The sequence below is a fragment of a genome, unplaced genomic scaffold, assembly GCF_019419815.1.
Source record: "Pyrus x bretschneideri cultivar Hongxiangsu unplaced genomic scaffold, Pyrus_bretschneideri_v1 Contig28, whole genome shotgun sequence".
NCBI classification, from domain to species: domain Eukaryota; kingdom Viridiplantae; phylum Streptophyta; class Magnoliopsida; order Rosales; family Rosaceae; genus Pyrus; species Pyrus x bretschneideri.
Genome location: NW_025999590.1, coordinates 4,620,955 through 4,635,225, shown reverse-complemented (window position 1 = coordinate 4,635,225; position 14,271 = coordinate 4,620,955). Strand labels below are relative to the sequence as shown.

Here is a 14,271-nt window from a genome sequence, read left to right as displayed (position 1 = left end):
TCAGCCGTCCGATCAATAACACCCCAAACCCAAAACCCTTCCGAAATCTTTTATAAATGGGTCGAAGGCAACCTTAATCCATCGGTCGAACCTTGAAACCCTAGCAGCCTCTCACCATCGCCGGCTTCTCCGTCCGCAACCCCAAAATCTCTCTCTTTGATTTTTTATATGTTTTTGGGAGCTTGCTTACTGTCGGTGTTCGATGTTCCTTAACATTTTCTCTTCTCTCTTCTCATTTATCTTATCTTTCGATTTTTCAAAGGTTTTTAAGAAACATGTTTTGTTTTTCTTCGGATTTTTCGAAATGCAATTTTCAATGTTGTTTTGCTGATCGAATGTTGGGCCGGTGATGACTATGTTAAATCGACAGAATCGCAACGTAAAACTTGCGTAATGTGTTGATAAAAAAGTATCATGAACTAGGACGGTCTGAAGGCTCTCTGTTTTTTTTTTATTTTTTAATTTGTATATTTTTGTTTGATTAAATTGCTGTGGATGATGAGATCACAAAATTAACAGTTATCCCTGTCTGACGTACGGATGCTGAAAGCATGTTATCTGACACAGCTTTTAACACTACATATTTTTCAAATTATATTAACATAGCTTAATCGTAATCGTTCAAGTAATTTTTTTTTTCAAATTTGAACTTCAATACCAACCAATACATACGGTTCTACATCGGAGAACAAGTAAACAATAATACTTCACCAAGTGGAGCCGGCTCTGTAAATCTTAGAATGCATTGCCGTCATTTTAGTGCTAAATCTTCCGTTAGCTGCTAACCGGAACATTTTCTAATTGGAGAACAAGTAAACATGAAAGAATAAAATGTAGGAAAAACAAATTATGAAGCTAGAATGATTTTGGTTTTGTGCCGCTAAACTGGGAGTGCCAAAATCGCTACACCGACGGTGTTACATATACGATTGATTCGGTTCCGGAATGTGCACATAAACAATGGAGTGCCAAATTCGCTACATTTGGTTTGAAGTCGGAAGTGATTCAAATTTGAATGTCCTGCACAGATTTAGGAAGAGAAAAATCAACTGGTGTGGGAAATACACCAATAAACGATGGCCGGAAACGTTGATAAGAAACGCTAACGTAATTACAGTTATTATGTTCTTATTAGTAAACTACAAACCCTTCAATTACATGGGATGATTGAAATCCTTCACGCCAAGATGGTGTCGAAATGGCCCTCCTGCTTCCTCGATTTCCGACCGGCCTCAGTTTTCCAGAAAATCTTACTGCATTATCAACCCATTCAGCTAGTTCTAATGTCGAAAAAATTTGGGAAGAAATAGCCAAGGCCTTAGACAACCACATAGCAACGCTCCCAAATCCTACTACATCCAACTGCCTATTGTCGAATCATTATTTCCCCTCCGCCATCGAGCCGAAAAGAAAATTTGAAATGCATACATGATCAATCACTATGTTCCTTCTCCTACCTGCACGTGCCTCTACCCAATTTTCATCTACTTGATTGTGATGTAGCGGTTTGTTCCGTGCTTGGCCCAGTGGTCCTTGAGATCAACTGGGCTCGAGAGATCATGGCCTTCAGCTGTAAGTCGGCTAAGTAGCTTGTTGAAGGCACTCCCACTCATCTTCCTCCCACCTACACGGGCGTGTCTTTTGTTGGGCACTGCTGGCAATGGGTACATCGACATTGTAGTTGTGCAACATGAGGATTGCCAACCACCATTCCCCCACTTGTAGCATTGCCTGAGGAGACTGGTGCACGAGCACATGGGTGCTGGCATGGTCGACTCATCATACGCAACCTGGTTCAACCCCAGGTCCTGACCTTTCCAATCTGACTTTGACACAACCACCTGTTTGTTAAGATCATCACCTTCACCACCCATATCCTGGCCACCCTTCCAGTCATGTAATTTATCAAACGTCATCTTATTTAAGTCCTCACTCTCCCTCTTCATCTTCCTTGGAGATTTTGAAGGTTTCTTATTTGGTTGCGTTGTCTTGGGCTCCCTTGGTCGTTTGGGCTGCCGTGACTTTGTAGGCACTGAAGTTTCTGGTGGCATTGTGATGGAATCACTTGTGTGCATATCCCTCGTACCATAAGTAGGTTCATTCATGTGCGGCATGTGATGTACATGCTGCTGCTGCTGCATGTGGTGCATATGTTTGACCCCACGTGAAATTTGGCAACCTGGAGGGCATGAAGATCCATTGCCACTGTTTAAGGAGTTATCCCGGTAGTGAAGAGTTGCAATGGCGCTGTCTCGTTCCATTATGGCACTATTTCGTTCTGCAATTGCTGCATCTCGTTGCAGGAATGCCATGTCTCGCTCTGCAAGGGCAGCCTTTTTCTCGGAAAAGGCCAAATTTCTTTCTTGAATAGCTGCATCTCTTTCGCTCATTATGGCCATTACCTGTTTCATTGATGGCTGATTGTGCATCAACCACTAAAAAAAAAAGAAAAAAAATAGCATCAGATAAGCATTGATATTTATATACCGCATACCTTCTGAAAGACTTTACGTGTCAATTCACATGATAATCAATTTAGGTAGCCATATTCAGAAAATTGCTTCCACATACCTGACCCTGAGCTGCTTTATACTGATCCGCTTTGTGTCTTCCATTTTCACGATGGCCACCGTCATCCATTTGAGATCAGTAAATAGCAACAGCTGCAGATGCAAGTTTCACACCTCTGCAGCTAGTATAACACTACACTGGTTAAACATCAAACTCCGACTGAGGCTACATATCCTGCAGTTGATGCCCATTAAGATAAATGTCCGTATTTCGTTTATAGGTTGCAGAAGTTAAGCGGAAGCAACAAAGTTAAGCAGAATAATCCAGGAGAACCCTAAACAAGATTATAGATGCAGTCATTCAAGACTAAATACCCTAGTCACCTTAAACATAAAATTCAGCAACTCAACCGATTTCTTCATCTCTAATTTCGGAAACATTATGTCATTTCCAGAGCATATCGATAAAAAAATGCACACGGTTCCTATGAATTTTTACAGATTGTACTAAAATTAACCAAGATAAGACCTACAGATGCTCCGGTTAAAAAATGCGATTATGAGACAGAGGCTAGGGGTAGAGGAAGACCTAGGAAGACATGGAAAGAGTCTTTGAAAAAGAAGACTAACGAAAGACTTGGGAGCAAAACAGAGCACAGTTGCGTTATAGGATTCATACAGCCGACCCCACTTAGTGGGAAAAGCTTTGTTATTGCTGTTGTTCTAAAATTAACCAAGACAGAACTAACTTAAAATCGACTTTTTTATGTTTTCAACATCCAATCAATTCTAAACGAAGCTAAGATCGTCAAACTTTCAAAAATTCATAAAAACAATAGCTTCAAAGTTCCAAGAAGCAGTTCCTAATTTCCTAAAGCAGCACAAGTAAAACCCTAGAAATCCCAAAATCTCCAATTCAATCACACAGATAAAGCATCACTTGCAGAATAAAAACACAACCGCAATCGAAATTATCAAACACACAACAACTAATTCCAAACTAAATCGAAGCAGCTCTGAAGACCACCACCTAAAACCAAGCTCAAGTAAAAAATCAGACGAAAAATACCACAAATATAATCTGCAGAAATGAAAAACAATCGCCATGGAAGAAGAGGTGGAAGGGAATCGGAGCTCACCGGAGAAGGAGAGTGGGGGAGTTCAGTAAAACCCTGATTTTTGAGGAAGAAGATGAGGGAAGGGGAGTAGTCAGGAAGAAGAAGGAGAAGAATTTTCTTACTTTCGTTTGGATGCTCTCTCTCACCAGACTCTCTCAGAGACAAAGAGGACCAAGCCAGGATGTAAGATGTGGACTTGTACTCTACTGTATTTTCCCCTCCTTTTTTTACTTTCTCATTATTAGAATAATGAATTACTATGTTGCAATAAGAGAACTAACATGTCGATTTAAGTAATTAACAACGTTTATTTTTTCACACAAAATTTTATGTGTTTATTTTTTATCTCTAATGTACACGTCTATATCAATCATTCATCATCATCGTTAATCATCAACCACATGTAGATCAGAGTAGTTTTCAAAATTCCTTTTACAACTTTACAACAACAAAAAATACATGCGTAGCTATTGAATTTCACTTGCATTAGAAATTAGACCAAGTATAGAGTTCGTTTGCAAGTGCTTTTAAAATAGCTGAAAGCACTTATAGTGAAATATGTTTGGAACCAGTCCTTAGTAAAAATGCAAGTGAATATTGGAAAAGCACTTAAAGTGTCTCCTACAAAAGGCACCAGTTATGTTATTCTTGCATGAAGCACTTTAACGCTTTTTGAACTCAAAAACATTTTCATTAAAAACACTTTTAGTCATTTTAAAAGTATTATCAAATGAGCCCTTAGGCTATCTCCAACTGAATGATGACCAAAAGCCTTCCTTTAGCCCTGCAATAAATTATATTTTAATGAACAGTGTTAGACCATATTTTATACCATATCCAACCAAGGGGGCTATAGGGCCATAGGCCAAACATAGCCCTTTAACAAAAAAACATCTTTAACCGAGAGGATCAAAGAGCTATAGGCCAAACATAATTTATTATTTTAATTGAATTAATATGGTTATTTAAATTAAATTACCATATTAAAATAAAGTTTTCGGACATATTTTGAGTGTCACTTGTCGCCAAATGAATAAGCCTCCGAATTTCTTATCTTTATATAATCTCAATAATTTTTTGGATAGGATTTCTAGTGACACGTGTCGCTAACGTGAGTAACTATTCAGATTTCATATCTTTATGTAATCTCAATAATTTTTTGGATAGGATTTCGAGTAACACGTGTCGTTAAAGTGAGTAACTCTCCAGATTTCTTATCTTTATGTAATCTTAATAATTTTTTGGATAGGATTTCGAGTACTACGTGTCGAGATGTAATTGGTTGTGTAAATTTTAGATAAGATTCTTATTTACGTGGCACTTCTTATCGTTAGCTTCTAATATTAATAAATTGGCTGGATATTGGGGTAGAATTCACACACCTCCAAACACTTTCACTTATTTGAGAACTACCATTGACACTATCTTCCGAAACCCATCTGTAAACCCTACAAAGAGCTTTATCTTCTTTTTATATCCAAGCCTTTCATTTCATTGTTGATGTGGCTATTTGAAAATTATTGAAAAAATTAAAAGAAAAATTATTGGAAGAGGTAAGAGAATAGAATGTGAATAATTGAAATAAAATGAGGTAAGATAGTATGGAATGGTGAAAAGTATATGAGAAATGGTGTAGGAATGACTTAGGTATTTATAGGAAAAAAATTCGTAAAAAAAAAAAAAAAAAAAAAAAAAAATCAAATTCCAATAGTAACCTAACGACAGCATGACATCAACTAGTTGTTGGCATTGAAATGGGTTTAGCTGGAAGGGGTGGCAAAATGTCAAGCTTGACATTCTGGTGCTAAAGAGCTGGCTGGGTCGATCGGAGATAGCCTTGGTTATTATCTTGGTTTGGTGTTCTAGGTCCGGTTATTTGGTAGAACTTGACCGAGGTGGACAATATTTTGGGTCATGTGCACATGATCCATGAAGATGGCAGCGTCTTGCACACATAGCTTTGAGGTTGGTTTTCAATGGTTGGGCTTTAGCCCAAAAAGTAAAGAAAAATCTGAATTTTGCCAGGCCAGGCCCACAAACAGATGACGCACCCACCTATCTGACTCGTCTGAGTCGAGACTCGAGCGAGTAGGCTATTGCGACGCAGCGTTGGGCTGGAGATTTTAACGACCAAAGAAAGTCACCAAACCCTACTATATCAAAACTGCCAAGCATAACGCATTCTTAAAATTTCTGCCAGAGATCGTCTGTTGAACCAGTCCCTATGACAGGATCAAACCCTTACCTATCTCCCGAGGACGACACGAAGACGGAGAACAAGACCAAGAAGTGCAAGAGGAAGAGAGGGAGCAAGCCATTGGAATCGTCACGATTAAGACCAACAAGGAAATAGGAATCCAGCTTGTTTAAGTATCGAAAATGATTTTCACACACTGTTTTTCTGTTTCTGCACACTCTTTTATTTGATACACGAATACAATGAAATGAAAAGAATGAATAATCTTATTCACAAAATGAGTCACCAAAGTATAAAATTACACAAAAAGCACAATTACACATAAACAAAACAGATTGTTCAACTGTTTAGTTAAATGTACATCCTCGCAAAATCTATAGTTATCTAATCTCTCAACCAAATGCGAGAACACGAAGTGGAATGCAGAAACATTAATCCGTATGAACATTCTTCTCGACACTTGACTTACTAAGCACGAGAGCGCCAATGACAATGAGCAGGGCACCTGCAAACCACTGCCAACAAGCCTTTCCATCAGATATGCAAATGAAATATGTCAAGCAAGGTTAAAGCCACATTTTCTCAATGTTCTTACTATGAACAATTATATGCAGGTGTAAAAACAACAATTATATGCAGGCGTAAAAACAATGTACAAGCAGCAGCAATTCTGCGGCCTCTCCCAACAGAGAAACGAAATAATTGGTGAAGAAACTCCGTCGTCTATCACCATTCTGTGATTTTACCAGATAAGAAACACTAGCAGCCATATAACCCATGGTTCATTCAAATGTTTTATGTGAAAAGAACCAGTTGTTTTCGATTTCTTCGTTGACTGAAATAAATTTCAGAATCATTTGATCACTGACAACAGAGTTAAAGGCCTACTAGTGAAGGTCAAACATTTCCCACCACTTTTATGGCCTAAACACATACTACTAGGTGGCTTGTTTACTTACATGGCATGAGTACCGGAGTTATTCTGATTCGTCCCCACATCAAGTAAAACATGGGTATTAGAATTATTCAAATTACCGACTTCCTTTTTATTTACTAACATGTGAAATAAAAGAAAATTGTGAGAGTCCATAATCTAACACTTAAAAATTATGAATCATATGAAATACGACATGACTAATAGATCTCGTACTCATTCCTTCTTTCCCTTTCATGATCAACGACTTCCCCTTTCAAGTAAGTAAACATGTCGCATACGACAACAGTGTCATCCATTCATTTTTTTTTTTTTTTCATTTGCTCCACGCATTTGTATTCAGTAATGCATTAGACAAGAAACTTGGCAGAGTTAATAATTTTGAGCATTTTAGTCACGAAAACAAAGGGCGAGTCTTGACGCAACGGAAAGGTTGCTTCTTTGTGACTGAAATGTCACAGATTCGAGTCATAGAAACAGCCTATTTGCAAATAAGGGTAAGGTTGCGTAAATGACAAAAACTTCATTAAAATTAACACAAAACGGAACAAAAACAATGAATTTACCTTCTCAGATAAGGGTTCTTGAAACAAAAAGTATCCAGCCAGACCAGAAGTGAGGAAGTTGGTAGCAAAGTTCGTCGCTGTAGCTTGCAGAGACGACAGATTTTTTAAGCTTTGCACAAAGCACCCCCACATCGTCACGTTGAATAATACCACGAAACAGTACTTTACAATCTGTGAAAATCCCCAAAAATTTATCACGTGAATTACTACATCAAGAGATTCTAGGGTTTTTGAGATGTAAATCCAACGGTCTTAAATTCGTGAAATTGAATATCGGAAGGGCACCTGATTAGTGATGAGCTTCGCCGAAATGGCGGCGGAAGCGGCGCAGAGCCCGGCTGAGACTGCCCATGCGTAGCCCTTTTTGCAAGCCTCCATCGAACCACCAAAGCTTCCAATTTTTCTCAAAGGAAGAGGTAAACTGGGTCGGGATGATTTGAGTATGTACTTGAAACGATGTCGTTTTGCCTTCTAGTTATACAACTCGGCCGAGTTTTTCCTAGTCACGACTCGTTCACAAATACAAAGAATATTGTTGTATACAATTAGTATTATGAAATTAGGAGTTCGATTGAAAGTGTTTTTCAAATAAATGAAAATATTTTTAAATAAAATATTTTTGAATTTCAATACACTTCAAATATTATTGTGATGTCATTAAGAATAACATGTTGCGCGTGCAAATTATTTTTTGACAAAATAGCATGCAAATTGGTGTTTCACCGAGCCTTTGTAGGCTTGAGGTAATTTGGAAGTCATATTGCAGGCCTGTCGACAAATGTCAACAGTTTCCAAGCGAACATATCGACTGATGTCAATACTTAAAGGTTTTGAGCAAACATGCTGACATATGCTAACATATGTCGAGTGAGCCTATCAAAAGAACCCATAGCAATGCATACAAAGGTATGGGGCTAGCAGCTATCCTTATCAATGCCCACAGAGGCAACTCGTTGAGCAATTATAGAGCAACTTTTAAAGGCATTTTAGATTTTCAAACCGCAACACCCGACCCTTCCGCAAGGAATTCTGAGCGGAATGAGCTGACCTACCTTGTTTCAAAATGGATTTGCCCCTGAGTGCAAGCCAAAACATGCCTCAGTATTCTTTTTTGTAAAATTGAGTAAAATTGGAGTTCTTCCCACATTTAACGGAGGGGTTCCACCAAGCACCAACCACATTGATCAGTGATAGTAACTAGTGGAGACACTGAGCTATATAATTGCTGTTCTGCACGGGTTTTAAAACAAGGGCTCTGCGAAAAGCTGCAGGCCCGTATATATATAATTGTAAGGATTCTGAAAAGCTACCAGCCCACAGTTAGTGCATTGGTCCCACTCAGGCCACGAACGAGGGAAGCCGATGCTCTATACGCAATTGATAGAAGAAAGATTCTTCCATGCAACCGACATTTAATTTTACTGGTATCATTGTACTCAATTAAAAAAAAAAAAAGGCATCTTTATTAAAGAAAAACTCGTCACGTCACGTGTTCGAAAGATGCACTAATTGTTCAAAATTAACAATCATCATTTTCTACTCGGCTGCACCATTTTCTAATTACCAATCTGTCCACATATAGTGTATCATTCCATTGACGATGGTCATTGATATCAGTCGGATATGATAAATTGTTAAAAACTTTTATTACAAGGGAAGAGAAGATTTGAAACTGTTAAAATAATTTAAAAGAATGCAGTTTCGAATTCGGAACGCATGGGTATAAATCACACCATATCCACTTGTGTGCAAAACTTGCAAAATAAACTCTTTGCAAGTACATAAAAAAGCACTGGCGCCAAAAAAGTTCGATGGAAATTAATACAACTTTATTCATTAGATTAATTACAACTTGTAATCTTTGGTAAGAAAAATCAAATACAATTTGGAAATTGCTACATGGTCCTAATTCTTTAAAATGACACACAGAATTAATCAAACTGTTTGCTTTTGAAGTTTGATCTCTATCGATGAACATTTTTATTTTTTCAACTCACAATTAATCTTTTTTTTTCAAAGAAAATAAAAAGGAAGAGGAAACATCGTATACAAATTTAAATACCTTCATTTTGTCACAGAATTTGGACCCAGATGGCAGCACTTGGAATTTTTTGATGAACCACATACAGAAGATAATATCCTGAAGGTGCAAGATTACCGGAAGCCGGCGTAGTCACCTGAACTTGGTAGGCCGTTGTTCCTACCTTTTTAACGTTCTCCGCCTCAAGAACTAGCAGCCTCTGATTCATTGAGAACGAATGTGTATTAAATGAGGGCGCCACCATCGACACTGACACTGATTTTGTTGCTAGGTTTCCCTTCACCGAAAACTGAATGGATAGTTTCTTTCCGTAGTTGATCTTAGCTTGTGATATGGGCGCAACGATTTGCGGACGCAAGTTATTGTATTTAGCGCCCAAATAATCAGGACTAAATGCCTCTAGTCGCAATTCAGTTGGGAAAAGCACGTTGGTGAACTCGTATTTTTCATGAGGGTTACTACCTCCAACTAGTACCCTACCATCGCGTAACAATATCGCGGTGGAATGGTACATCCGCGGTATGGTGGTAGGGTTTTGTTGTTCAAACCGTGATCCAATTGCGTTGTCAGGTCGGTACACAACCGGGTTGAGAACCGGATTGCGCCCTATTTCCCAACCTGCAGTTCCTGATGATGCACCGTTGATGAGTAGAACAGTGCCATCTGGAAGCAATAACATGTCACCCATGACTCTAGCTTGAGGCATAGTCTCCATAACCCACTGGGGTTTCGGGTTGTTTATGTTGATCCGAGCGCATGTGTTTAGAGCTTCCACAAAAGTACCCTGATTTGCCTTGACAAAAGACCCCTTTGGAGCTCCGCCGCAAACCAAAACCTCAGCCTCAACAGCCGGAGCCGCCAAATTTTTTAACGGCAGCAACACGGCTGAACCCGTGCTAGGGTAACACCTTGGGTCGCCGCCCGGTATTTGTGGATAGGTTTTGACGACATTGTTCTTTGCATAATCGAATAGAATAGCTCGATTATTCGCAAAGATAAATAAATTCCCATCCACGTTGAGGAAAACAAAAGGGTAAAGATTGTTTTCCTCGCCGGCGTCATCGGTCTGCACAAGGAAGGGCAAGCTGTAGACTTTGCTCGAAGACCCGGTCTTTGGATAAAACTCGTAGTTGAATTCCCGCCTACCGCCGATGATGATCTGCCGTCCGTTGGGCAAAATATGATCCGTAGCGTACCAACGCCGAGCGCCTAAGCCATTCTCAAACTCCTTCCAATCACAACCCGTGCAGGGCTCGAAAACCCTAACGTTGCGCTCTCCGTCGCCGTTACCCCCAGTTTGGATTAAGCGTCCATTGGGGGCTACAGCTCCGGAAGAGCACCAAACGTCGGTTAAAAGAGTGAGAGGGCGGACTGTGTTAGTTTTGACATCATACTCGGCGGAGTGGGCGGTGCAGTCGTTTCGAACGCATTCTCCGTTGGGTAAGGGCAGGTTAGATTTGCCGAAATCTGTGCGGTCGAACATGACGACACGGTCGTTGCGCAGAAGCTGCATGTGCATGGCGGAAATGCCAACACTTTGTTGCAAGAGCTGCCATTTGCCACCAGCGGCGTGGGTAAGAGAGAAATGAATTAAGAAGAGGATTGATGAAAGAATGAGACTAATTGACTTCATTTTTTCTGCTTTTGAATCTCTTAATTTGTGCTTTGGTTTTGTGGGTCTGTCTCAACTCTCAACCTTCAGCTCTTTAAATACACGTACCATATGTATATTATAAACGCGTGGGACCGACACCAGGTGCCCGGTAAGTGAAAGGGACTGTAACCGTTGAGTTGAAGAACAATTCAATCTAATTAATCTGAGTTTATACAGTAGGATCCTGGATAAGCATGCTAGAGTTTAGGTGTGTGCTTTGAATCCTTCTTTTTTTTTTCCTTTTTTTTTTTTTTTGTTACTGGTTTAGTCTTTCGTTGGTTGATGAATTTATTTCGTCTTTGTGTGTGCTTTAAATTCTTCTTCTTCTTTTTTTTCTTTCTTTTTGTTACTGGTTTAGTCTTTCGTTGGTTGATGAATTTATTTCGTCTTTTTATTATACATATGTTTGGTAAATGTGGAAATATTCATTTTTTAATGTATATTTTGGTTGTTGTAATATTCTTTTTTAAGAGACAGAATAATAAACTTATGATTACTTGTTTTGGGACAAAAATCTAAATCTTAATTTCCTCATGAAGAGTGAACACTATTTTTTTTCAATTCTAATTTCAACCTTTTGAATTTTGAACTTTTCAGCTCGATGATGTCATTTTGGTTTGCATGAGAAATTTTTGTGTTGGAGAGTGATGGGTCATAGAGGGCGAACTTTGTCGCAACAAAAATATTGCTATTTTGTAACCCAAAGGTCGCTGGTTTGAGTTGTGAAAACATCATTTTTACAAATGCAAGGATAAGGCTGCGTACCACATACGTTTCTCCCTTTCTCTGATCCTTGCAAAGCGGAAAATTTTGTTTGCTTGGGGTCGCCTTTTAGAGTGATGGATCGTATATTTGGTAGCTGGAATTAATTAATGAAAAAGAGCAAGAATCTTCCGTCTGATTGAAGATTTAAGTTTTTGCTTGCAGAAGGTGAAATTCATTCTTATTAAATTCACATTGTTGCAAGAGCTATCTCATTGTTTAGCTAATTTGCAATATCTAAAGATAATTATGCAGTTTCAAGCGAGATTAAATCTGATAATATCATGCAGGATGTTCACCTCCAAGATTTAGTCTGTACTCCCTCTTAAAAGTCCAATGAAGTCAACGTTTCCTTTGAGCAAAAACACTCAAACCTTATCCCACCAAACGAAGTCGGTTATATAAATTTTAAAATGTTACTGTGCTCAGTTTTGCATCAAATATATTGTTTCTTTTCAAAAAAAAAAAAAAAAAAAAAAATTTAAGTTTGGGCAAGCTCCAAGCAATATCAATTTCTACTGCAGAATACGTGCGGTGCAGAGTGAGAGTTAAATGATTGTTGCTTTTGTTGGGTTGTTCTTCCCAATTAAATCAAAACCTGAACAGTAATATTAAATTCTTGTCATGAAATTTGACCATCATTTGGGTGCGCCCACTTAATCATGCATGGTTCTAACTACATAAAATATTCAATAAAAAAAAATCTATTTAATAATTAATATTCCATTTCGTGGATATATTCATTGCAATTCTCTTAATTTTCGGGGATTTGGTCTCTCTGTTAAATGTAAATTCTTGCAACCTAATAATTATGTACAGGTTTTCCAATATATATGTGTATATATATATATAACGCCCTAGTTTAGTCAAACCTCCATACAAAGACCTGAAACATCCAGAAGCTTGAATTCATACACGTGCAAAGAAAGAAGCCATACTCTAATATATTGTCTTTGAAGCACATTTTTTTCTGAGCATTTCTATTTGTCCTCTATTCTTCTACTATCTAGCCGGGGAGTAACTCTCTTGTAACCAATGATACTTTATGGAATGTATTTATTCGACGGGGTAGTGTACTTTTTGAGCATGTAAAAATGTTTTTTTATATAGATAATGTCATTAATATTATGTTTTGATTGCAGGAAAGTCTCTAATTTAGACGTCAGCCAGTATTTTACCTTAAATTTTTTAATTGATGATTTTAGGGTTTTGTTATTGTCAGTTTAGAAATGAACTCCTTGATTTGTCGGCACTCTTCGATTTACTTTCACTTGTTTGTTCTTCTTTTCTGTTGTTTATTTTGTCTAATTGATGCGATGATTATATTTACTTGTTGTCCTAATAACATATTGATGGGTCAATCTCTTCCTAGCTATGTAAGTAGTATTAATTAAACAAGAAAATGAATGATAAAACTAATCAATGGCAGTGCATGGCATATAGTTACTGCCAACAATGCCGATAGAGGTCTTTTTGTATAACTTGGGGCCGGCAGCAGCTAGTTCCTTAAAGCCAAGTCCGACGACCCCCATGGCCCGTACTCTAATTTTATTTTATTTTAAAGTTATGCAGCTGTAATTTGAGTTTTATAACAATAAATCAAGATTAACAGCTATAGATTAATTGACTTGATCAATCGCATGCCTTGAATTTATGGAACTTCAGAATATATATCGTTTCAAAAAAAAGAAAAAAAAAGTTATCATTAAAGAAAACTATAACACGAAACCGACTATATTTTTCTTCTTTTTGATTATTCTTGCTATAAACGTTTAAAAGTTTTCTTTAAACTATTTAACAAGTTTCATAAGATAATATTATTCTATTACACTATTCAACATCTTTTCCAACAATTGTTCATTTACGTTTTCAAACATATTTATAGAAGAAAAGAAAACATATACAGCATATGGATTTGCTGATTTAAGACATCATAATCATCCTCGTGTTTGTTGGTTTTGTAACTTTCTTTAGGTTATACTACTTTAGTTTAAAATTGGATATGTGTGTTTTTTTGTTGTTTTTTTGTTTTTGACAAACGACAATGCTAGTAGATTAAATTGTTAAATGTTAGGAGAGAGAGAATTAGTTGGCATGAAATCATACTCAAACCAGAGTACATATACATTATTGTTTTCCACTGTTGCAGTATAGTGCTATCTGAGATTATATTATAAATTTGACAAATAAATGATGAGAAGCCTAAAGTTAGAATTCAAAAGGCAAGTCCTATATGCAACAAGTAGTTTTCTGACCCTCACTATTAATCTAAGATGAAACAAATGACCTTAAATTCGATTCAAATTTGGCGGACCCTTTCCTGATCATTTATATTTACCCATTTTAGCATCAAACCTTGTCTATGAAAGAATCGAAATGATTTAATTTTTTAGGGTGGACATGTATTTATGTTATCCAAAGCTAAGCTACAAAGGTTGTCTCGAATCAGTTCATTTTCTTCCATTCTCTTTCGGTGCTGACAGGACAAA

The 14,271-nt window shown here is 37.6% G+C and overlaps 3 protein-coding genes and 1 non-coding gene across 6 annotated transcripts; 1 reads left to right on the top strand and 3 right to left on the bottom strand.

Moving 5' to 3' along the window:
- Window positions 1-487: 487 nt before the first annotated feature.
- Window positions 488-569, top strand: LOC125479387. Its single transcript, XR_007259948.1, has one exon. It is a non-coding gene; the product is annotated as a small nucleolar RNA R38 (small nucleolar RNA).
- Window positions 570-1,062: 493 nt separating this feature from the next.
- LOC103930105 (protein BASIC PENTACYSTEINE6) lies at window positions 1,063-3,819 on the bottom strand. Of its 3 annotated transcripts, none has more exons than XM_048588407.1 (3): window positions 3,650-3,819; window positions 2,572-2,692; window positions 1,063-2,435 (listed from the first exon to the last, which is right to left on the bottom strand). In XM_048588407.1, the coding sequence occupies exons 2-3, from the start codon at window positions 2,638-2,640 to the stop codon at window positions 1,485-1,487; spliced, it is 1,020 nt and encodes a 339-aa protein (XP_048444364.1). In that variant the 5' UTR covers window positions 2,641-2,692; window positions 3,650-3,819; the 3' UTR covers window positions 1,063-1,484. The 3 variants fall into 3 exon arrangements, with proteins under 3 accessions (XP_048444364.1, XP_048444365.1, XP_048444363.1); XM_048588408.1 differs by having other exon boundaries at window positions 2,572-2,686; XM_048588406.1 differs by having other exon boundaries at window positions 2,572-2,745; window positions 3,650-3,818.
- A 2,249-nt stretch (window positions 3,820-6,068) lies between these two features.
- Window positions 6,069-7,775, bottom strand: LOC103930103. Its single transcript, XM_009339395.3, has 3 exons — window positions 7,611-7,775; window positions 7,326-7,496; window positions 6,069-6,340 (listed from the first exon to the last, which is right to left on the bottom strand). The coding sequence occupies exons 1-3, from the start codon at window positions 7,701-7,703 to the stop codon at window positions 6,257-6,259; spliced, it is 348 nt and encodes a 115-aa protein (XP_009337670.1). The 5' UTR covers window positions 7,704-7,775; the 3' UTR covers window positions 6,069-6,256.
- A 1,357-nt stretch (window positions 7,776-9,132) lies between these two features.
- LOC103930102 (aldehyde oxidase GLOX1-like) lies at window positions 9,133-11,068 on the bottom strand. The gene has a single exon (XM_009339394.3). It carries the CDS (start codon window positions 10,997-10,999, stop codon window positions 9,398-9,400), a length of 1,602 nt encoding a protein of 533 aa, XP_009337669.1. The 5' UTR covers window positions 11,000-11,068; the 3' UTR covers window positions 9,133-9,397.
- Window positions 11,069-14,271: the final 3,203 nt, after the last annotated feature.